Genomic DNA, 24607 nt, shown 5'->3' on the forward strand with positions numbered 1-24607 from the left:
TCAAATTGTATTGCAGAAATGTGGAAACAATCTGAATGATAATTAAAAGAAGAGCAGAATACATTCTGCTGTATCCATAATATAAATTATAATGCAGTTAGTAGCGACAACAAGTTAGATCTATGACTATTGTCCCTGAGGGATGAGCAGAATAGAGAGTTAAGTGAGAAAAGCAAGAGAAACATATGTAGTGTGATCTCATTTTGTGAGAATCAGTTGTAAAAAAAAAAAAAAAAATCCCTCACATATGTAATCATATTGGCAAGGATTTGTGTGAGTTTGGCAAAAAGGGTCGAAGAATATTGATGAAGTTGTTGATGGTGGTGGGAGAGTTTGGGGTAAGCTTGGTGGGGACCCAAGGGATGGAGGGACAGGAATAGAGACAAAGTGAAGAAAAGTAAAAGAGGGTGGTTTTTCCATTCATCTGTCTGCCTACCCATCTGTGTCTCTGTCTATCCACTTGTTATATGTCCATCCATCTATCCATCTGTCTGTCCATCCACTCTTTCCATCTGTCTACTATTATAGATTAATCATCGTCATTGATTGTGCTTAAACATGTATTAATTTTGAAGACTAGTAGAAGAAGAAAAAATTTTCTTATTTTTTTCCATTTTTTTGCTCTATTCTTCTCTTATAAAAATAGTCTTAATCTTTCTACTAAGGACAATCCAGAGATTTTGTAATAAAAAACATTAGGTTTAATCCTTTAAAGGTGATGACCTAAACAAATTACAAGAAATCTAGAAAATGTATAAAGAGTAAATATTTTGAGTCAAAACTGAAATTCTAGATGTCATGAAAGATGAATGACTTGAGAATCACTGCTATTTTTTTTTTTTTTTTTTTTGCTGTATAGATGGTGTTTATTTTCTTCTAGTGCTCCAGAAAAATGTTTCCTTAAATCTAGGGAACACAGGGGTGGGTTAGGAGCATCCAACTCAGTTAAAAAATTTCCTAGTTCCTGGTAGAGAAGTAGGGCATTGAATGGAAAGAGTTCTGACATCTGTTTGTGTGGGTGTATGTGTATAATCGGTTTTTCTCTGCTGAGATGGCCAGAAAGATGCTTGTGTTTTCCTGTGATTTGGATGATTTCTTTCAAATTATTTTCGAGAACTGTTTTCCATATTAAATTATACTCATTATGCATTCATATTTAATGCTGATAGTTCTTTCCACATAAAGAATTTGTCTACATACAGAATAGCCCCAGGCATTATAGAGATGGCTGGGGATTTAACCCCTCCTTGCTGTGAAAGAGGATTTGGGCAAGTATAGGGTGCTGTTTCATTTAGGCATTTGGACATAGACTTGGAGTTGATCCCAAGTAGCTGTACTGAAACAAAGGCAAAACATGAGCAAGTGTCTAAGAGCCATAGAAATAATAATGTTAACTATTGTATTTCTTTCACCTTAAAGTGTTCATTTTATATGCTAATTGAAATTTGAAAGCATCTTACTACACTTGTATGCATTTATTAGATCACACTTGTGTGCATTTATTAGATCAACATTGTAAGCCAACACTTTCTATAATTAAGGGTATCAGAAGTCCTATAGAAGCCACTTAGGTGGTCCTTCAGTACCAGATATTTAATGCACTTAGAACATTCTAGAATCATGAACCTCAATTGGGACTTCATTCTGCGCAGTGCCATCTTGATTCATACAAATCAGTGTGTTATAGAAGTGTTTGTTTTCATAGTGACTGCCTCATAGATAATACTCAAATAATACTAAAAATATATACAAAGTAAGATCTGTGCATGGCTGACTCCATTTTTAAAATTGCGATTTCAGTTCAAAAGCACCATTGTTTTGGGAAAACTAGTCATGTGCAGTGACATTTTTCCACCTCACAGTCTGAAAAATATCTCACTAGGGCCCAGACCAGAGTGGGCAATTTATCTGTCACAAACTGGTGGGAAGAATCAGGAGGAAAAAAATGCTGTTTGAAGCTATGGCCTGGCGAGAATGTGACGTGGAAAGTTGTGCTAACTGACTAGGTTGCCCGTGTCCTGCATTGGCTTTGGGCGTCCTGTCAAGCATTTTCTTTAGTTGTCACTGTGGCTTTGTTTCCTTGGGCATAATAAGATCTGCTTCCGCCAGAAAAATCCCTTTCTCCCCTGCCCCCAGCCCCCCCAAGGCTAGGCTGTAACTTCACGGCTGACTTTCCTGTGTGTTGGAGTCCTTGGTCTTTTGCTGCTTTTCTCATGCCTTTTTTTTTTTTTTTTATGATGTTTCAGCTCATCCACCATACACCATGTGCTTTAGAGTGAAATTCTACCCACACGAACCCTTGAAGATTAAAGAAGAGCTCACAAGGTATTTTCCATTTGTTTGTATGTTTAACCCGCACCTTTAACCAGCCAGAGTCCTCCCAGGCTAGATGCGCCGCCTGTCTAGAGCAGCACTGTCTCCACGAAGCCGACACCCAGTTTGGTATTTTGGCTTGGAATGTTTCTCTTGCATTTAATTGTCTTGGGATTTTTCAAACAGTTGTCATTGGGAGTGTAATTAACTGCACACAAAAAAAGCGGTGGTTATAAGGAGGAGGTATTCTCTGAAAACATCTGACAGTGGAGTGCTAAAAATAAACGGAAGACGACTGTCTTTACGATCCGGGTGAATTCATAGCTAGTGCAGCCCCTAGGGACGATCTTTTGGATCTGAGCTGTTCTGGAAGGGAAATGATCACTGGATAGGATGAGCTATTTGTCACCCCGCATTCCTCTTGCAGAATGGCTAACCGTGAGGCTGTTTTCTCTCCACTTGTAAACTCTTCTCAGGCCGACTGGGAATTTTCCAGTTCTCCGCTCTTCTCCCTTCTGACCTTCCTGGGCTGGGGCCATATTCAGTCCTTGTCCTGGGGTTTTGCTTTTGAGAACAGTCCCAACTAGTGCAGCTGAGAAGGGTCCCAGGAAGTCGATAGTGCTTAGTTCTTGACGAGATTCTGATTAGGTGACAAAAGTCACTGTGCACGATCAGCTCTCAAAATAATCATCGTAGGTCCAAATGCATCAGAGATGCAAGGGGATGCATTTTAGCTTATTGGATATTTCACTTTCTCCTTATTCATGAGTCCCCAGTAAAGCTTGACCCCTGTGGCACCGAGGTGACCTTGTGAGGGAGCAGCTGGTGCCCTTCTTTATTGTTAATTTGCACACAGCCATTAGTGAGCTTTGTGCTTGGGGATGGGGGCAGGTGGACACGAGGCACACATAAATAATGGACATCATAAGTGGTGGTGGGCATTTTGCAACTTGACCTGCGTTTTAAAGATATTAAGGTAGAATTCACGGAACCTAATTTCACCACTTCCAAGTATACAATTCAGTGTTATTAAGAACATTCACATTGTTGGGTGACCATCACCAGTATCTCATTCCGAAACATTTCCTCATCACTGAAGAGGACCACCGCACTCATCCATCGGCAGTTGCTACTCACTCTTCTCTCCCCAAGCCCCTGGCAGCCACTCATCCGCTCATTTATTTTGCTGATTCTGGAGATTTCGTGTAAGTCGGATCATGTGATATGTGGCAGGGGCTGCATGAAATACAACAACAACAACAACAACAAAAGATGTTTGTCTTGCCCTCTGGGTGCCGATAATGTAATTAGAAAGATTAAATCAAATACTACTTCTGGGCATTATTTAGTCAGATGTCAAAATGGCTCACTTTTGTCATATGTTCTCTTTATAATGTTGTCTGGAGGATAAAAATTGGATATGTGTCAGGATACAAGTTAAGTATGGCTCTTTTGTTGTTGAGAAAAGTCCCATTTGGAAGTAGAAGAATACGAAGTGTTAGTTAATAACTCCGGTCCAGTTCTTCTCAATTGAATTTGCTAACATTTCCCTGCATTTGACTGACTAGCTGAGGTAGGAAGAGTGGAAGGTTGTGAACATTTTTATGTCTCCACAGGAAAGTAAGTGAATCTTCTGTCCTTGCACAGATAGAAATGGACTTTTCTTAGTCCATCCAATCCTTAGAATTCAAAACCAATCTAGAAAGAGTGGCCTGCCTCCGGTACTTCTGGTTTAAACCCTAACTTGAAATCAGCGAGGGTGAGACAAACCACGAGAGACTCTTGACTCTGGGAAATAAACTGAGAATTGGGGAAAAGGAAGTGGGTGGGGTCACCGAGTGATGCATATTAAGGCAGGCACCTGATGTGATGAGCACTGGGTGTTATACACAACTAATAAATCACTGAACACTACATCAAAAACTAACGATGTACTATATGCTGGCTAATTGAATTTATATCTTAAAAAAAAGTTGCATTCTAAAACAACTTCATTTTTCTTTTGATAACTTGTTATTTTGTTGTAAAATTAAAGTTTAAGGAGAATTTGCTACATGAGAATTTAAGATTACGTTCATGACCATGCTTAGAGGTAAAGAAACTTTGGAGATTAAAGGCAGGTAGGAAACAGTAAAACAACAAATACTCATTAAAGAGGGGGATTTGTCCTTCATTTATCTCTCCATTTACACAGTCCTCTTATAATCCTTTAGATCTCTAGGGCTTTTGTAAATGCTGCATACAATTGAATGTAATCAAAATATTTTGGTTTTACTTCTTCTTTTTTTAATTTTTTTTTTTTTTTTTTTTTTTTTGGTAGAGAGAACTATCTTTAAGTTCGTGTTGGATAGAGAAGCAGTATTTTTTTTTTTTTTAAGATTTTATTTATTTGCTAGAGAAAGAGACAGTGAGGAAGAGAATACAAGCAGGGGGAGTGGGAGAGGGAGAAGCAGGCTTCCTGCCGAGCAGGAAGCCATGCAGGGCTTGAGCTCAGAACCCTGGGATCATGACCTGAGCTGAAGGCAGATGCTTAATGGCTGAGTCACCCAAGCACCCAGAGAATCAGTATTGTTAATAGTGGCCCAAGAATGTATGTCCCAGATCCTCTTGTGCTTTTGTTGCTTAATCTTTTCATACAGGAATGATGCTAAAAGGAGATGCATTATTATTATTTTTGGTGGCTATTATATTAAAAAATATCTGAGCCTGATGCTATTTCTAAGGCTCAGTGGATTTTGTCAAATGCACAGTAATCCATGATTATCTCTAGAGATTGCTGATCCCAAGGACCCAAGCTCCGGTGTTACGAAAGCAGATTTTCTTGCCTCGGGAAGCTTCTGTCAAACTTAATTTCAGAATTCTGAGATCAGAATCCAAACCTCTCATTCATCAGTACATAGCTATTTGAAACTATTTTTCACTACTCAACTCATCAAAAATGGAAAGGAATGCTTCATGTTCATTGGGTAACATTGAACAAGTAAACAAGAAACTTTGTGGCATTCGGCCTGGAAGTGTGTAGCCTTTAAAAAGGGGAAGATTTGATCCTATTTGTGTGACCTTGGTTATCTGAATGGCTGTGGCCTGAAAGGCTCTGGGCCTCAAAGTCAGGTTTCCAGACCAGCAGGAACAGCACCTGGGAACCTGGCCCCTATTCTAGACCTGGGACAGGGCTCAGCAATCCGAACTTTCACGAGGCTTTCAGGTAATTTTAGATCATGTCAAAATTTGAGAACTACTCCCAGAAAGTTTATTGTCAAAAGTACCAGCTTCTTTTGGCAAATCCTGCTGTGTACACCTCAGTGGGTTTCGTGTGTTCACAAAGTTGTGCCATCATTGCCACAATCTAATCCGAGAACATTTTTATCAGCCAGTACTCATCCAGTCATTCCTTGTTTCCCCTCCTTCTCTCTCCCCTGACAGCCACTAACCTACTCTCTGTCTCTCTAGATTTCTCCATTTTGGACATCTCGTGCGAATAGAACCATATAGTATGTGGCCTTTTATGTCTGGCTTCTTTCCACTTAGTGCACTGTTTTCAAGGCTCGTTCCTGCTGTGCGTGGATCCATACTTCATCCTTCTTTGTGGCTGAATAATATTCCAGTGTGTGCCTGTTCCACTTTCTTTTATCTGTTCATCAGTTGATGGGCATTTGGATTTTTCTACTTTTTTTAGTATTATGAATAGTGCTGTTATGAAAATTTGTGCATTTTTTTTCCAATTTAATTGGATCTGGAGGCAGTGTCCACAGCTTGGTTTTTTTTTTTTTTTTTTTTAAAAGCTCCCTGGGTGGTTCTAGTTTGCAGTCAGTGCTGAGAACCATTGGTTTGGAACTTTGGTACTCAACATGTGGACCACGGATCAGCAGCACAGCCTCAGCATTAGAAATACTTATTAGAAATATGGACTCTGATGCCCCACCCTGATCTACTGAATCACACTCCATGTTCTCGCAGGATCTCTGCGTCATTCGTGGGCTCACACAGGTGTGCGAGGCTCTCGTGTACGGAACTCTTAGGGTCCTTACCTACCAAGTATCATGCTGTTTCTCTGGCAAATTGTGTACCAGACTCTGGGCGAGAGATTTCTGAGGGACTGCCTTTGTGCCCTGCAAACAATTCCATATCAAGTCAGGCAAGGGGGTGTCTGTCAGTTGAGCCTCTGCAGTGTCCCCAGAGTCCAGTATACAGCATAAAGCAGGTATGAGATAGAGAGAGTCATCAGATGGAAATGGCAGTGGGCCCCTAATACTTTGCTGTGTCCAGTGTGCTTTAGATGACCCAGCGTCCAGAGTTGGGGACCCCCTTTGACCGGCCCATTTATATCATAATCAGGTTTGCCTGGCCGCCGCAGGCATCTGAGTGTGCTATCCCTGGAGAGGGGGACAGCGCACGAACCAGAGGACAGCTCTAGTTGTGAATAAATTGGCTTTCTGGGCTCATAACCAAGTCCTTTTGAGACTGATGAATGTGAGTCCGTCTGCTGCTGAGACTCCTCTCCAGATACCGAATGAGTCCCTTCTCGTACTCTTCATTTCACACAGAGTGTGGGCACCTGTACCTGTTGGGGGGGCGGCAGGGGTCACCATGTGGGGGTTCCTTCCAGGAACTGTGGCCGCTGGGCCCTGTGGCTTTCCTCTTCCTCATGTCTCTTTAAGGAGGGCCCACTGCCCAGCTATAGAAGCTGCCACGGTCACGGTCCCATCAGATTTCCTGAATCCCGAGGGTCCCTCGTTTTCATCTGCTCACCCTCCGAGGGGCTGGGTGTGGCTCGGCTGCTCCCGGGAGCTAAGTAGAGCAGGTGGATGGAGCATGAACGATCCTCCCACTTCTTCCAGGCTTCAGCCAAGACTTCCGCTGACTCTCGCTCATTTTGTGTTATAGGTATCTTTTGTACCTGCAGATTAAAAGAGATATTTTCCATGGTCGACTGCTCTGCTCCTTTTCAGATGCTGCCTACCTGGGTGCCTGTATCGTTCAAGGTAAGTGTGGCGGCAGCTGCCCACCCCTCTGACGGGCTGTGGGGTGTTCTGTGCTCCGAGCTCTGACTGCCAGGCATGGCATCTGTTGGGTATAGTGAGGGGGAATGTCTGTCCAGGGAGGTAGGTGTCAAACAGTTTGAAATGAACTGTCCAAGTGTTTACATATATAAATGCATTTATATATATATACACACATATATATGTATATATATAAAATATTTACTCTTTAAAAACACTTAAAAATAATTAAAAATACTCACACATAAATTATAAAATTATACATGTAAATAAATATAGACAAATATATACAACAATATATATTACATATAATATATTCCTGTGTGTAGAGATGTGTCCACGTGCAGTGTATCGAACTCCTCAGTTTTTCTAGCCATGGAGCGTGACGAGAAGAGGGCCGGACTCACAGTCTGTCATACCCAGGTCAAGTCTCACTTCCCAGCCCCTGGCCATCTCAGCACAGACAAACTGTCTTCGCTCTTTAAGTGTATATTAAATGGGATGGCATGCCTTGTTCACTGCTCTGTGAAGATTCCACGAGACTTATTTTCAGGGTTGAACCAGCCCCAGGGGGTGGGGCGTTGGGAAACCGTGAACACATATGACCCAGGTGTTGGTTTCTGGATATTTCTACCTGTAAGGAAAAAAAAAAAACACCTGAAAGGTGGTCTCCTGGGCCGGAGGTGGTGCAGGGCCATGGGGGTGGGTCCAGGACCCGAATGACTCAGGTGTTCTGTTCCCCTGGGCCGGCTGGGAGGCAGCTGGCAGCAAGTCCTATTTGGAGGGACCCAGGTGATCCAGCCTTCTGTGGTGTGACTGCTAATGACGTGTTTATGAGAGAAGCCGGGGAGAAGGGAGAGATGAAGAGAGGAAGGGAGAGGGAGAGGAGAGTTAGGGAGGTGGAGGGAGGCAGAAGGAAGGGAGAGGGAGGACAGTTATCAAGTGAGCGTGTCCTCTTTATGAAGGGTCTGGAATAATGTAGGAGCTTGCAAAGGGTCATAAGCAGGTCATGACCATTGTCTGCCTTCACAATTCCGAGCTTCGTTCGTAGCTGAAGAGAGACACCCGTGGTTCCCCTGGGGTTTCACTGTCGCCCATCACTCACCCCGTGGGGTGCCCCATGCCGTGAAATAGTTCATGGGGCCCTGTTTCTGGGTGTGTGTGCTTCCTGAAAATTCTGAAGAGAGTGTCTGTGTGGCTCTCCCCCTCCCCCGGGATCGATCCAGTGCTGCTCAGCGGATGTCGGCAGAGGTGTCAAAACCCTTGGAGATATTCAAGTTTAAAGTCAGAACTACAGTGATACAGTGATGAGAAATGGTCCTTCCATCTGCCCCGCGGTGGCGTATGTGCCTCCCAAAAAACCCACCTCTCTTAACAGCAGAGCTAAGGAAAGGATGTTAAAACCCAGTCTGCCTTTCCCTGCAGGGCTGCGAATTCCTGGTTAGGGTGCACTGTCCTCCATAAGGGTAAAGCAGATCAATACTAATCCAAGCACCAGACCAGCACATGAGCATTTCAGAGCACATTTAGGCATTAGTGAATCACGGTCAAGTCTCCAAGGACAAGCTCAGTAGGGCTTTGTAACAGGAAACTCGCCATCCTGTTTTATGTTTGCAATAAAGCCACCAGGTCTCCCCCCTGGACAGTCAGGGCCCATGGCGCCATTGTCCCAGAGCACACACACAGCTGGAAACAGACCGGCAGACCTTGAAAGGACCCTTCAGCTCTCAGATACAACAGTGTCCGCGGGCCGTTTATAGCAAATCCAATAAACGCTGGATTCATGATGTTCTCTGGTGTTTGGGATGATCTTTCAGCAACTCTAAAGATCATTACAAATGCAGATAAAGATCTGCTTTGTTGGACCTGTTTATGCTTACTGGGAGAGAGAGAGAGGGAATGTGGAGCAAAAGACTAGAAAGCAGGAGGCCTTGTGGCTTTTCAGTAGCTTCTGACTCACTAGCGCCCTCTGCAAGAGTGTGTGTGAAACTTCAGAATATTCTCTACAGAGAAGACACAGTCTGTTGCTACTTGTAGATACTGAATACAGCGAGCGTATTTAGTACGTGCAATGCGTTTTTTCCATAATACAAATTGCAGCACACATACCCCAAACCTGAGGGATCTATATACTTCTTTTCTTGGTGAAAATAGCATCTTTCCCATTCCTTCTATAGAACCGCAACATAGTGGGATTGTCATTTTTACCTCCTCTGCCTGGTGTGTACCAGATATTCAGAACTGAATTTGAACTCAGTTCAGATATCCCTTCCTCTGAGAAGTCTTCCTGGGCTTACTAAAGTAGCCCCTCTCCTGTACCCCATTCTGTCTCCTACCTCTGTTTTGTCATCTTTTAAGCGCTTCTGTCTGAAATTATGTCTTTGAGTTGTTTGGGGACTTCTTAGGCATTCTCTTGATGTAGAATCTGAATTCTACGGAAGTAGAACTTATGGTGGTGGGGGGGTTTCACCATAGTATGCCTGTGTCTGGCACGTGGGAAGTTCTCCAGTAATGACGTTGAGTGAACCCGAGCGTTTCCCGACATTGCACCACTGTGCGCTGGGAAAGAGTGGCTGGTTCCCTCCCTTCTCCATTTATTTGTTCATGTTTTCTGAACATGTATGGAGCAGCTGCTAGGGGACAGGCACTGCGTTAGGAAGTCCCTGGTTGGGAGGGAGAACAGGGGAGGGACCCAAGTAAACAGGCAGTGTGAGGATGTGTGAGTGGCTCAACAGAGCGACCCCCAGGTCCCTGCTGTGACCTCAGGAGGGTTCCTGACTCAGCGAGGGTGGTCAGGGAAGGCTCCTGGAGGAGCTGACCCTGGAGCATCCCTTCTCTTGTGTTCTTCTGGAACGAGTCATCTCCGAACCAGGGTAAACGCATCGGCAAGCTTGCCCTTTGTACCTACCATCACCCCATAGCATCATCCTTCTGCTTCAACTCTTCTGATTTTTCTGACAGTTAAACTCCCTTAGAAACACTCTAGGGCCTGTTTCAGATTACACGCCGTCTGCTGCGTATTTGTTACAACTCTACCCTCGCTTACCCAACTCCTCCTGATAGTCTGAATAGTTACAAGTCCTGAATCATTTATGACCTGTCTTTTGCTTCAGGTGAAGTCAGTTAAAGACCAACTTTAAGGGACAAAAAAGCAGGGCACATGGTGCAGGAGGCACTGACATTTACCTTGTTAGCCACTGAGTGCAGGGTTCCATGGCATTTCTTCTCTTCGTTTTCTGTCATTTTCCAAGCTATTCATTTGCAGTATTTAGCAGTACAAGTTCATTTTATTTCACAAGTTTTCATAGAAAGAGACCCCCCTCCTCCTGCCCCACCACCAGCACCAAACAAAGCCTTCCCTTACCAACCACCATGCAGGCTGACATTTGCATCGAGAGTGACCCAGTTTTGTATTGGTGGTCCATTCTCTATGGAAGATGGAGGCATCCGGTTATACTGTCTCCTAAATTTTCAGGTCCAGCCCACTCACAGAGTGATATGTATGTGTGGGTATGGGCATTGGTGTGTTATGTGTGTATTTTTTGAAACTCGAGTTGATCATCAGTTGATGGCTTATTCTCTTCACCGGTGCCTTTTGGTCCATCAGTTGATTGATTGATTGGTTGATTTTCCTTTTCATTATTCTCCATTTCCTTCACTAAAGGCAATGACGGGGTTCACACAGATCTTCAACTTTGCATACATCCTTATCAATGATTACATTATTTGTGTATATACACTTCTAAGTTTTATAAATTAAATGGGGCTATAAAACTCATTTTAATCTCATGCTCAAAACACTGTTTTGGGCATCTATTCAGGTTCTTGGGTTTCCAGCGATTGCTTTTAATTGCTACAGAGTATCTGGTAGGGTACATGGCTCACATTTTATTTATTGCTCCTACCAACAATGAACACACAAGTTGCCTTCATATCCTTTCTTGTACTTAGTTTTCCCAGATATATGCCCAAAAGTGGGATTGCTCATTTATAATATTTGACTAAATATGCCCAGCTTGCTCTTTGGAAAAGCTGTGTACATCAAGGATCCTCTAGAGGTGAACATGTATTGGGGCACGTGGGTGGCTCAGGGGGTTAAGCCTCTGCCTTTAGCTCAGGTCATGATCTCAGGGTCCTGGGATCAAGCCCCATATCGGACTCTCTGCTCAGCAGGGAGCCTGCCTCCCTGCCTGCTTGTGATCTCTCTCTCTGTCAAATCAATCAATCAATCTTAAAGAAGTGTACACGTATTTCCATTTCTTCATATCTCTACCGAAACATAGAATCATCCCACTTCTTTTTTTTTTTTTTTAAAGATTTTATGTATTTATTTGAGAGAGAGAGAGACAGTGAGAGAGAGCATGAGCAAGGAGAAGGTCAGAGGGAGAAGCAGACTCCCCATGCAGCTGGGAGCCCGATGCGGGATTAGATCCCAGGACTCCGGGATCATGACCTGAGCCGAAGGCAGTCGTCCAACCAACTGAGCCACCCAGGCATCCCGAATCATCCCACTTCTTAAACATTTTGCCAATCTTGGTGTAAAGTGATGTCTTGTTTTGGTTTCCATAGTTCTGACTACTGATGAGTTTGAGCAGCTCTCTGTATTTGCTGTTTGTATCCTCTGACCATCTTCCTATTGGTCTTCCTCCCTATCTTCTTATGGATTGGTAGGGATTTCTTCTTCATTCTAGATACCAACTCTTGGTCACTTGCAAATATATTCTTTTAATTTATAGTCTGTTATTTTGGCGACTGTGATACCTTTAATGAATAGAAGTATTTTAATTTGATTTGATTACTTTCCCTCATATGGTTGATGGTATTTGGGGTCTTTTTTTTTTTTTAAGATTTTATTTATTTATTTGACAGAGAGAGACATAGTGAGAGAGGGACACAAGCAGGGGAAGCAAGAGAGAGAGAAGCAGGCTCCCTGCTGAGCAGGGAGCCCGATGGGGGTTTGATCCCAGGACCCTGGGATCATGACCTGAGCTGAAGGCAGATGCTTAACCCCTATTTTGGGTCTTTTAAAATTTTTAAAAGTTCTTCCTCATGTGGTATACATACTTTAGGTAGTTTTAAGAACTCTGTAATTTGAATTCTATTACAAAGCTTTAAAGAGCTTTGCTTTCCTCCCAGTTTTGTCTTTTTGTAGTCATTAGATGATTCAGCAATGAAAGGACAGTGGATACAAATTACAGAGTTGGATGTGATTTTGCAGATGTGTTCAGGCATATTGATTTTTATCTACTGCAGAGTTGGTGATCAAGTTCTTCTAATACAATTTTACCACCCTCTTTTAATCTTCTTTTCTGGGTCATTTCTGCCTGAGACACTTGCCTCTTCTGGCCCATTTTCCTTAGCAGGCTTGTGCAATTAGTACTTTTGCCCATGGCCAGAACATCACCTTTGCTGTTCCCAGCTGTGGTTGATGCACATTCTAGGTCCTTCCTCTCCTAGACCTTCTAGGAGCTTAGAGATATGCCAGCATTTCTTTTTGCCCTTAAAGACCCTTTGCAGGGACTCTGTATTACAACCCATCCGGTGCACTTGCCCAGGCTTAGATTTACACTCTTTAATCTGAAGAGCATTTCACTTATTTTTAAGTGCAGTCTTTTTGGGCGCCTTCATGTTGTGATTTTTTTTTTTTTAATTGGTTGCACCATACTTGTACAAACAGGAAGCTCCAGCCATAGAATTGCTAGACTCAGAAAATTAGCTATGAAAGGAACCTTGAGGGATAGCCGGTGATTCCCACTAGCATCCTGGGGAATGTTTGGAAATACTGGGGACCATCTGTGTTGGTCACAATGACTAGGTGTGCCACTAACACTTGGTACCTGAGGGGTAGGGTGATAAGTGCCCTGACATGCCTTGGAAGGTCTGAAACAATAAAGAATTGTTTAGTCCCCCCAAAGGCCAGTAGTTCCCCATTGCAAAACAACTCTTTAAATTCCTTTATTATATAGATGAAGAAAACAAACCTCGAAGAGGTTGGCAAGTGCCCAAGATCCTCTGGCTAAACTGAGTTAGAATATGGGCTTCTAGTCACTCAGGCCTTGGTCTTCCCATGGATACAAACACATTTTGTTGGGTGAGCTCCTGGCAGCTCTTCATTTGGGTGGGAGGAACCATTCCACAAGTACCCTCGCCTTGTTGTTCTTAATCTTTCTCTTATTCTTCACTGGTTACAGCTGAGCTCGGCGATTTTGATCCCGACGAGCATCCTGAGAATTATATCAGTGAGTTTGAGATTTTCCCCAAGCAGTCACAGAAGCTGGAAAGAAAAATAGTGGACATCCACAAAAATGAACTCAGGTAATAGGGGTAGACATTTAGAAGAATGATGGGAGCGAGAAAGTATTCTTACCGCAGGGAATGTGGAAATCGTGTTGTGAAGTGAGAGTATTGGTAATGTGTGAGATACCAGTGTAATGTACGAGTGGACCGTTTCAGGGGGCGGAGCGATCTTGCTGGGCACTGACCAAAGAGTCCCCTGGATGGCTGTCTGGGAACCACCCACAGTTATTACAGCCATATATTTTCATATGGGTTTTAACCACCCTGAGTTTCTGTAAGTGAAATCTAGGGTAAGTAAGTAATCATTTCTGGTTTGAATTTTGCATTGCCTCTTCCTTTCCTGTGGCCACTGATGAAAACTTGCTGGTGCTCCAGGATGATTGTGACTGATTACAGAGTCGTAACAGTAGAACTAGCAGAATGCATACAGTAGTCACTGTGTACCAGGTGCAGTTCTAAGTCCTTGTGTGTGGTGACTCATTTAATCTTCACGCTGACTGGGAGATAGGCTGTTACGTGTGAAAGGGAGCATGGGTAGGAACCATTGACAGCTTGGAGTCAAGTAACTCAGGTGCTCTAGTCTGTAACTAGAATTTAGATCCGTGCAAGTCATGGAAAAATTCATGGTAATTTTTGGTAATAATAAGCATGGGTTGGTATGTTTGGTAAACTTGGTGATAATAAGTATGGGTTATGTTATGACAAGTATGGAGGAAGACCTGTATGAATGAGCTGCCTCCATCTTATGAACCTCTGATAATTGTGTGTGTGTGTGTGTGTGTGTGTGTAAAAATATATTGTATTGTATATATAAATATATATATGTAAGTGTCCCCGTATCATGAATTCTGGAACAAGGAACTGTCCGCTTGACTGGGAGTGCTGGAATTCCCTACCTGATGCAGGCACTCCCCCTTCTGGTGAGTCTGAGCAGAGGAAACATGTGGCCATTAAAAGTGGCTGCATATTTCAGCTTTGAAAAGATGACCTTTGTTCCTAACAGATGAAGATGATTAGACATCAAAATATTGTACTGATTTCAGAAAGCAATGTGTCATCTCTATGGGTAATTTGAGAGTATTGTCTCCTAATGGAAAGCTTTGTCGAAAATACAGGACACTGACTACTCTTTTTACATCTTAGGGATGAGAATGGTAGAGAGGAGTACAAATAAAGCTCCGGTATTCTCGCTGAGGAGTGTGTGGACAAGCACTGTCTGGGCAGCTGCAGAATGAGAATCTCTGGGGAGAGGCATTGCATGTATGGATAGGGGGGGACTGGGAATCCAGAGGCGCGCTGTGACCAGAATTTGCAGCACCTCAAATGCTCAGGGCATACAATATTAGTAAACGTCTAGTGAGCATTAGTGGATGCCAAAACACTGTGCTAAGAGTCTTATGTTTGTCCACTTAGTCCTCCTAAACTCTACAGGGGAGGTGCTGTTGTTGCTCCTCATCCAATGTGAAGAAAGCACAGTGGGGAGTAGATTAAGAACTTGCCCTGTTAGTGGCAAAGTCAGGACTTGAACCTTGCTCTTCCTTGACACCAGCACCCCACGCTCTTTGCCCCACCGCTGAGCAGCTGTCAGGCACTCAGGTGGTCAGTCGTGTTGGTGTTGCACAGTGATCACCATGGCGATGGCACCAGAGGGTGGAGACTGTGAGCAAGAGGACAGTTATTTAGTTCTGCTCTCTAGACGAGAGATGCTATGGACCTGGAAAAGAAAGAAGAGAGTTTTGAGCAGCCTTACATCAAGAGGGTGACCCACTGAATTTCATGAGTAAATGAGTGAATCAAAGAAGATTCCAGATGGCTTTTTATAATCACAAAGCTGTAAACTGAACCTCATGCCAGCACCTGCCTTGGTTGATAACCCTGAAAGTAGTCACCATACACTGGGGGAGCAGGGGTGGTCATCAATCGGCCATCATGGAAGTAAATCTTGGAAATAAATGCTATGGCTACATCCCAAAGTTTCTGTTCCGGAGCACTGTGCATTTGTCACATCCAGAAAGCTCCTCTGAAGAAGACAGAGTTGTATGTTGAAGGACAGAAGAGCCAGAAATTATATGACATTGCACAGAGAGGTGCAGAGGGTATTTTTCCTATGAATTTTTGCTCATTCTCAAGTAGTTGTGCAGTTCCTTTTGTATCAATGCAGCAGAGAGAGATGATTGGTTTGGATGGGAAGATAAGAAGAGCAGAACAAGCTGACAGTGCAGAGGGAGAGAGACTTTCTAGAATTGGTTGGAAACCTGCCATAGAGACTGGGTTACTCTGGGGGTTTGTACAGGTTGTGAAAGTATTGACTTCTCTGATGTGGGAAATTGGATCTTTGGTTGGATTGCTTTGCAAAACCAACAGTGTCAGGAAGGAGTTATAGATGGAAGAGAGCCATACGGGGCTGTACCAAGGTGTTACCATCTTATTTTCCAAGGTCATCAGAGCACCCATGACCCTTCTACACAACAAAGGGATAATGTGTGATCATTGAACTGTTGTCACAGAAACTTCCTGAGAGGATTCAGCTGGCCTTTGTTGGGGTTTGAGATGCCCCAGAACTTAACCTCCTGCTTCCTGCCTGGTTTCTGAACCAGTGGGGAAAGAAAACAAGACATGGCATGTGAGACACAAACTAGAGCAGGAATGGTGTTGGTGATTTACAGTGAGATAAACATACTTCCATTTTCTGCCCTTTTACTTGATTGGAATTGCTCTCCTTTGTGCTTTCTGAGGAAGGGATAAAAGCTGTGATTCTTGGGAGGAAAGTAACTGGGAGGAAGAAGAACCTTTCTCTCTGGGAGGCTACGTGATGCTTGAAGGTGCAAGCAAGATGGCGTGATAGACAGCCAGAGTTCTTCATGGGGGAGGAAAGAGACACTCCTTGGATTTTTGAGATGCTGTAAAATAGAAGACCAAAAGCGTAGAATTTCCATCAACTTAGATTCTTTTAGATGTTAAAAGAGATTTGTGAATGAAGATTGGAATTTATAGTTAGGCCAACTTTGTTTCCTTGAGTGCACCGTCTGAACAGGAGGGTAGGGTAGGGAGAAGTGACAGTTTTGCAAAGGAAATTCCTTTAGAAAGGAATACATATTGGTCATCACTTATATTAGTCATGATAAACTAGATTTTGCTGAGGAAATGACCCTAAAATCTCAGTGTTTAGAACAAGCAAGACTTATTTGTTCTGTTACATGTCGACCATATATCAGTTGGGAGTCTTTGCTCACCATTGTCACTCAAGACATTCACAGGTTTGAATTTGCTGGTTGTTGAGCCAGAGGGAAAAGAGAGTTCTGGAAGGCCTTGCTTCAGCTTGGAAGTGATATCTGTCACTTCCACTGAACCATGGTGGCCATAAATAGTCCATAACTGGTCACATGGTTCTACCTAATGGCAAGAAAGGCCATTAGGAGAAGGCTGACAGATCTTAAGGGTCTTTGCAATCTCATTAACAAATAGGCTTTTTAAATTAAACTTTTTTGTTGTTGTTGTTAAAAAAAACTTTATTTTTTAGATTCACAGCAATATTGAGTGGAAGGTACGGAGATTTCCCCTATTCCCCCTACATAGCCTCTCCCGTTAACAACGTCCCCACTAGAGTGATGCATTTGTTGCAATTGTTGACCCAACCCTGACAGCTCATTATCACACACAAACCACAGTTTGCCTTAGCGTTCACTCTGGATGTACATTCTATGGACTATAGTATAATGACACGTATCCACTGTTATAGCGTCATGCAGAATGGTTTCACTGCCCTAAAAATTCTCTGTGCTCTGCCTGTTCCTCTCTTCCACCCCCACAACCACTGGCAAGCCCTGATCTTTTAACTATCTCTACAGTTTCGCCTCTGCCAGAATATCATGTCGTTAGATTCCCACAGTATACAGCCTTTTCAGATTCTCTTCTTTCATTAGCAATGTGTATTTAAATTCCCTCTGTGTGTTTTCATCCCTCACTCATTCCTTGCCGAATAATATTCCTTTACTGGTATGTTCCGTGGTTTATCCACTCGCCTACTGAAGGACATCTTGGAGGCTTCCAAGCTTTGGCAATAGTGAATAAGGCTGTTATAAACATTCATGTGCAGGCCTTTTGTGTAGACATAAATTTTCAACTTCTTTGGTCTGCTGGATTGTAGGGTGAGAGTATGTTTAGTTTCAAAAGAAATCCTCAAACTGTCTTCCGACGCGGCTGCATTCCTGCCAGTGATGAATGAGAGGTCCTCTTGTTCCTGTACATCCTCGCCAGCCTTTGGTATTTTCAGTGTTCTTGGTTTTGGTCATTCTGATGGCTGTGTAGTGAAAGTGCATTTTTCAGAAAGATTTTACAGAAGCATCGCTGGGCCTCCTAATACCCTGTAAACTAGAAGATATGGGGATGTATGGTTTGCATCATCGAATATATGTTAGTACTAAAACTCACTGAGACTGATTGATTCTTATAGATCAGGATAGATAAAAACACACACACACACACACACAATCTATCTAGGCTTTCTGGGCCACATGGTCTCTATTGCAACCACTTAGTTATGTTTTTGTAGAGCAAAAGAAGACAAAGGCAATACCTAAATTAGTGGGCTATGATTCAGTGAAACTTGATGGACAAAACAGATGGTGGGCCAGGTTTGACCCGTGGGTTCTAGTTTGTGGACCCTTTAAGCACGTGGCAGAGAAGGTTTGGAGTTCATTTCAGCTTCACTGCCTGCCTCTGTAGATAATTTTAAGACAAAAGAGCCATATTTGTTTTTAATACAATGTAGAAGAAAAAATCTTTTAATTCACAGATTTCATTTGAGTTTGGTACGTAGAGATGAGGCCCTAGCATGGGGACGGCTTGGAAACAGGTTTTTCCTCCTTCCAGAGCCCTCTGGTGGCTGGAAGAGGCTGTTGCCACAATCCCTAGGAATGTGAACATCTCTTATTTTGATTGTCCTGGTTACTGTTTTCCACAGAGCTTTAACCATGACCATGTGAGTTAGAAAGGAATATCCATTCCATTAGTCCTGAGGGTCCCAAAAGGGGGTTGAAGATCAAGGATATGAGTGATTTCACTTTCAGGAATGCTGAGAGGCTTCTCTGGAGGTTTTCCTAAGAGTTTCTACTTAGCTGGTTTTCTCAATTCCAGTTCATCAAGTTTCTCTTTAGAGGCAAAGACATTTGGACTAGCTTCAGCCACAGGTCGTCAGCTTTCAAATATTCAGAAATCTCATTTGGGGGTGAATTGGTCTTGAAGAAACATATTCCTTGCCCTTAACGAGCAGAAAAACAATCCAATTAGCTGCAGTCATAATGATTTGATGCAGTGAGGCTTGTGCTGGAAGCAATAGTGATACTGAGTGAGTTTCAAACAGAGTCATTATCTCTTTTTATTTCTCCAAATTTGCATTCTCTGGAGATCATGTGCATCCTGGCAAGGATATATAGTTTCAAAAATGTCCAGCTTTCTAGAGATAAGTGACCTGCTATGATAAATACCCTCCAACCCACGCTTCTGATGGACAAATCACAAGAGCCCCCTTAGGAAAAGTTTTTATCCAGTTTTGGGAAGATCATTTATTGTGTGAAAGGAAAATGGGAAAGATCAGATGGCTTTACAACTTCTCATCTTTCTGGAGATGTGCTTCCTGTCATCTCTACTCCCTGCTTCGTGTAACCTTTCCCTCCTTAAGTCCCTCATTTTATTTTATTTTTTAAAAGATTTTATTTATTTATTTGTCAGAGAGAGAGAGACAGAGCATAAGCAGGCAGGAGTGGCAGGCAGAGGGAGAAGCAGGCTCCCTGCTGAGCAAGGAGCCAGATGCGGGACTCAATCCCAGGACCTTGAGGTCACGACCCGAGCCAAAGTCAGATGCTTAACCTACTGAGCCACCCAGGTATTCCATCAAGTTTCTTATTTTAAAACCCCAGAATCAATCTCTCTCTCTTTCTCTGTCTCTCTGGTGGGCTGTCAAATCAATTTCCATTCCCTGTTGTTACTTGGCATAGGATTTGGAAGAGAGAATTACTTGGCATCACATGCTCCTCCTCTAAAACCTCAATCCTTGTATTATGTGACCTGGAATCAGGGACGTTCTGGGGAGGGTTGGGCCAGGGGCAACTTGCGTATGCACCCAAGCCATCAGAGCTTTTATAAAGGTAAAATCTGGCTATAGCGACTTGAGAGGAGGATGAGCCGTGTCACCAAAGTGCCACATGGCTTTGAAGAAAGGGGGAGGGTTAGTACTGATAGCTTGAACCAGCCATGACTTAATACATCTTTTGATCACATCCAACATGTGAATTACACATAGTCAAAACCTTTTCAAACTTTAGGTGAACTTATAACAGTGTATCCAGCCATCCAGCCCTCTGTCCAGGCACCCATTCATGACTCATCCATACAACCATTTGTTCATCTGTTCATGTAACAAGAATTTATTAAAATGCAACTCTGTATCAGGAACTGTGGAAGTAATGAGTGACCTAGCCCACTGATCTTGAACTGTACCACCAAGCTGGGATCCCCTTCCTCATGGATACTCCCCCATGACCTCATGTTTTGAAAGATTTTATCTAAAAGACAGATTTTATCTAAAATTTGCTTCCTAATTTTCATTAGTCATACACAGCTACAGCTGCCACCCAGAGCCTTTGAATATCCATAGGTCACCAGCCAAAAGCCAAAAACTTGACATACCCAATTACTACACTTAGGGGACTCTTGGAGTCCAAAGCAGGGGTTATAAAATGATAGTCGTTGAATTACATGGTGACCCAGATATATGTTTTTTGGGACAAATAAGTTCTTAAAAAATGGAATCAGTTGCCAGAAAGCCCAGCTTCTCTTGCACCAAGATTTGGTAACCCTAGGCCTTCCCCTATGTGGTAGCACTCAGCTAGAGCTAAGCCACAGTGCTCTGTAAGAGACTCACTTGCTCTACAAATTGCCACCATTCCTGCTTGGCCACCTTCTGCCTCCATTGGTATTGAGTTCGGGACCACCTTCTTGGACCAGTAAGAATCAGACACCTGAGAAATTAATTTACCCAAGGCCCTTACAATTAGGAAGCAACAGCCCTTGACCTGAAATCTGTGTTTTCCTGTGTAATGCCCTGATACCTTCCAAGTGATTGCTCTCCTGCAAGACTTGTCCTTGTCTGCCCCAGGGCATTAGCACTCTCTCCCTCATAGCATGGCAGTTACCGAGATTATGTAGCGTTCTGGCAAATGCTCTCATAGGGCTGGTACCTAATGGTCCCTAAGGCACTTGTGAGAGATCCTGTTCCTCTCTAAACAATTAGAAATGATAGACCGGAGACTCTCCTATTTAGGATGCAGACAAGCCTGAGACATTCATCTCCCCCAACACCAAGATAATGCAACAATCTACACAGACTACAGAATCCTAGTTTTGAAACCAATCTGAGAGCAAAGAAATCTTAAAGACTGAAATCCAGAATGTCCTTCCCAAGACAGTGGACACCTGCACTTGGTTTCACTTCTGATGGTGTGGGAGGAAGAGGTGGAGTATGCCACAGGTGGGGTCAAGGCGAACTAGCCAAGTCTTCAGCAAGCTTTCGATGGCCATGAGCGCACTGACTTAACTGTTGGGATCCAAGGACTCCAGCTGCAGAGTGAGTTGCACATTCCCAACACCCTTTGGCCCTAGGCCTTCAAGAGAAGAGGAAAGAAGTCAGACAGGGCTGGAGAGCTGAGTGAGATTCCTCTGAGACACTCCAGACTTTCAGCCAGGGTAGGGTAGCTCTTGCCAATATCAGGGAAAGGACCACAGGGAGGTCCTTCCAAAATACTGAGAGCCAGAGACAGGACTGGAGAGCAAGAAGATTCCTTGAAACTGAAAAACTTGAGATGGTGGTAAAGGTGGTAAAGCGTAGAGAACTCTATAGAGTCTAATGGATGCTAAGATCCAGCCCCTGCTCAGAGGTCAGTTCTGAGAGCATTCTTGAGCCTTTGAAGCCAGTGCTGAGTAGAATCTAACTAAAGCTGCAATTGAGCTACATCTAAGAAGATGCAAACAAGTTACAGCAAAACCCAACCCACTCAGGTTGGGAGTTCTGCTTTGCTGAGTTTAATTTGGCAACGCAAAGACCCAAATGGATTAGGTGAAGCCAAATCCACCCTTTCCTGCCAACCCTGCTCCAAGCAATCCACGTCCTTGCCGGCAAGACGCACACCTCATTTAATCAATGTACACGAAGGATGTGCACGATTAATGCTAACTAAAGATTTGCACTCATTCTTCGGATGCTGTACATTTTTGTAGTCCATGTAATGGTATGCTAAGGGAAGATCAGTAAAAGAGGGTTCTTTTTGGCAAAAAGGATACCAGATAGGCAGAAGGGAGACGTGATTACTTGACCTCACCGAATTTATTAGAAAAGCGTATTTTTAGAGAATGGTTAGCTCTTAAAGAATTCAAGTAATCCCTGGTCTTTACATCAAAATGTCTCATTAGAGACACTATTAATCTTTGTAGAACAGCTCCTGGTGAAAGATTTAGAGGATAGAAAATCATTATTTTCTGTTACCAAACGGAGTTTTTGCCAGAAACAAATGTCCAATGGGAACCTGAGGGGGCAAACGAACAATAAAAAAATATCTAATTGGCCTTAGTGTCTTCCTGAAAACCTGATCATTAAATGGTTTCTTCCTCAGTGAGTCGAGGAGACTCAGTTTCTAGTGCCATTGGTGTCTCTACCTTTCCTCCATTGGTTTTGAACCCTTTTCCTACAATGAACATTTGCAGTTAGCCTTTCTTTCTGTGTGACCTCTTAGATGAAGTCTTTTCAGTGCTTAGCTGTTGGAGATCTATAGTCAAACCCAAGGCAAAGGATAACAATTTGAAAACTTTTATTTGAAAGAGGGGTCTTTGCTTTGCTATGAATGTCTTGACATGCTTCCTGACATTTCCCCCAGTGTCATAATTCTGATCTCAGTCACATGCAGGGTTAGCAGGGGAACAGATGCTGTTCTGAGGGTGAGTAGAGACCACTCTCTGTGCCAGGCAGTAGTCTAATGGCTTTTCATCTGTCAGCTGCTTACTCTACACACCAAATCTCCAAGGTAGGTACTATTTGTATCTTCATTTTATAGAATCAAGGAGCTCTAGGTTTAGCAGTTCTCTATTCCTGTGTGCAGTTCCTAACTCAGGTTCCAGCAAACTTTTTCTACACTAGGCTACTTAATAAATAGGATTTCTGTTGCAGCTACTCAGTCTTGCCGCTGGAGCATGATGGCATCTGTAGACAGTATGTAGCTGTGTTCCAATAAGAACTTATTGGTCCTGGGGCACCTGGGTGGCTCAGTGGGTTAAAGCCTCTGCCTTTGGTTCTAGGTTATGATCTCAGAGTCCTGGGATTGAGCCCCACATTGGGCTCTCTGCTCGGCAGGGAGCCTGCTTCCTCCTCTCTCTCTCTCTGCCTGCCTCTCTGCCTACTCATGATCTCTGTCAAATAAATAAATAAAATCTTAAAAAAAGTAAAGAACTTATTGGTCCTGAAATTTGGATGTCCTATAATTTTCATGGGTCATGACATTACTATTCTTTGTTTGATTGTTTTAAACCATTTTTTAAAAAAAAGATTTTATTTGACCGAGAGAGAGACAGAGAACACAAGTAGGCAGAGAGGCAGGCAGAGAGAGAGGGGGAGGCAGGCTCTCTGCTGAGCAGAGAGCCCAAGGCGTGGCTCCATCCCAAGACCCCGAGACCATGACCTGAGCCGAAGGTAGAGGCTTAACACAATGAGCCACCCACGTGCCCTGGTTTTAAACCATATAAACATGGAAAACCAATCTCAGCTCAAGGGTTGTGCAAAACCTGTTGGTGGACAGGATTCAGCCTGTTGGCTTTAGTCTGGGGATCAATCGAGACCTCACTGCTCTCCCATAAGGTGTGAATATCAGGTACCTGGGGTGGATTGCCTCATCACTGATAAGATACAATGTTTAGAAGCTGAAAGAGGCTTTTTCTAAGACCTGATAAGCCATGTCATTTTTTTAAAAAGATTTTATTTATTTATTTGTCAGAGAGAGAGCGAGCGAGAGCGAGCACAGGCAGAGTCAGAGGGAGAAGCAGGCTCCCTGCGGAGCAAGGAGCCTGATGTGGGACTCGATCCCATGATGCTGTGATGGCCTGAGCTGAAGGCAGCTGCTTAACCAACTGAGCCACCCAGGCATCCCCAGCCATGTCATTTTGATATGCTCTGCCATGTAAGAGGGCAGGCACATGGCCCTTAACAGTATTTTGGGGGTAGTGATGGTGGAGTGGGCACAGAGTAGTGCTTTGGAACCAAGCAGACTTGGATTTGAACCTCATTACTGCACTTACTAGCCGAGTAACTTTGAGCAAGTTACTTTTCCTTTGAGTATTGGAATCCTCATCTACAAAAGGAGGATAAGGATTTCTCCTTTATGAATATGAAGTGACAGAATACATACATTGTTTGACAATGAAAATGATTATATGTTGCTCAGAACAGTAGAGTTGAGTAACAAGGAGCCCTGCATGCATATCTATGAGGTTCCTGACCTGTCCTGTTTAGTTCAGCAGTGTTTTTGGACTGTACAGTATTTTATCCAGTAATTCTTTTATTAAAAAGGCAGGAATTGCTCCTCTTTTAATCACTGAAAATATATAATATTTTATATAATAATATATAATAAATATATACAATATTTTATAATAATGTATTAGCTTTATGTATACATATAATGTTTATATAATGCATATATATAATGCAAATATAAAATATATGAGTATATACAACATATGCAATTTAAAGAATAGTTGAAAACACGCCCATGACCCCTTGACTCTGCTTATGAATTAGAATATCACCAGATGCTCGGAAGTCTCCTGTGTGCCCCTCCCGCATCACGCTCTTCCCTCCTCTGCACTATTGTGAATTTGGGGTTATTTATTCTCTCATTCAGCTTTTGTAAATATACTTCATACATATTACTAAGTAGTGCCTTGTTTGTTTTTGC

General features: G+C 43.0%; 1 protein-coding gene across 2 annotated transcripts in view; it reads left to right on the forward strand.

The window, feature by feature from the left end:
• Positions 1–24607, forward strand: part of FRMD3 (FERM domain containing 3) — a 310077-nt gene that overhangs the window by 184132 nt on the left and 101338 nt on the right. For both annotated transcript variants that reach the window (XM_059141925.1, XM_059141924.1), the window contains exons 4-6: positions 2247–2325; positions 7198–7295; positions 13505–13628. In XM_059141925.1, the coding sequence (XP_058997908.1) occupies positions 2247–2325; positions 7198–7295; positions 13505–13628 (301 nt within the window). The remainder of the gene's footprint in view (positions 1–2246; positions 2326–7197; positions 7296–13504; positions 13629–24607) is intronic.

The sequence above is a fragment of the Mustela lutreola genome, chromosome 12, assembly GCF_030435805.1.
Source record: "Mustela lutreola isolate mMusLut2 chromosome 12, mMusLut2.pri, whole genome shotgun sequence".
NCBI classification, from domain to species: Eukaryota; Metazoa; Chordata; class Mammalia; order Carnivora; family Mustelidae; genus Mustela; species Mustela lutreola.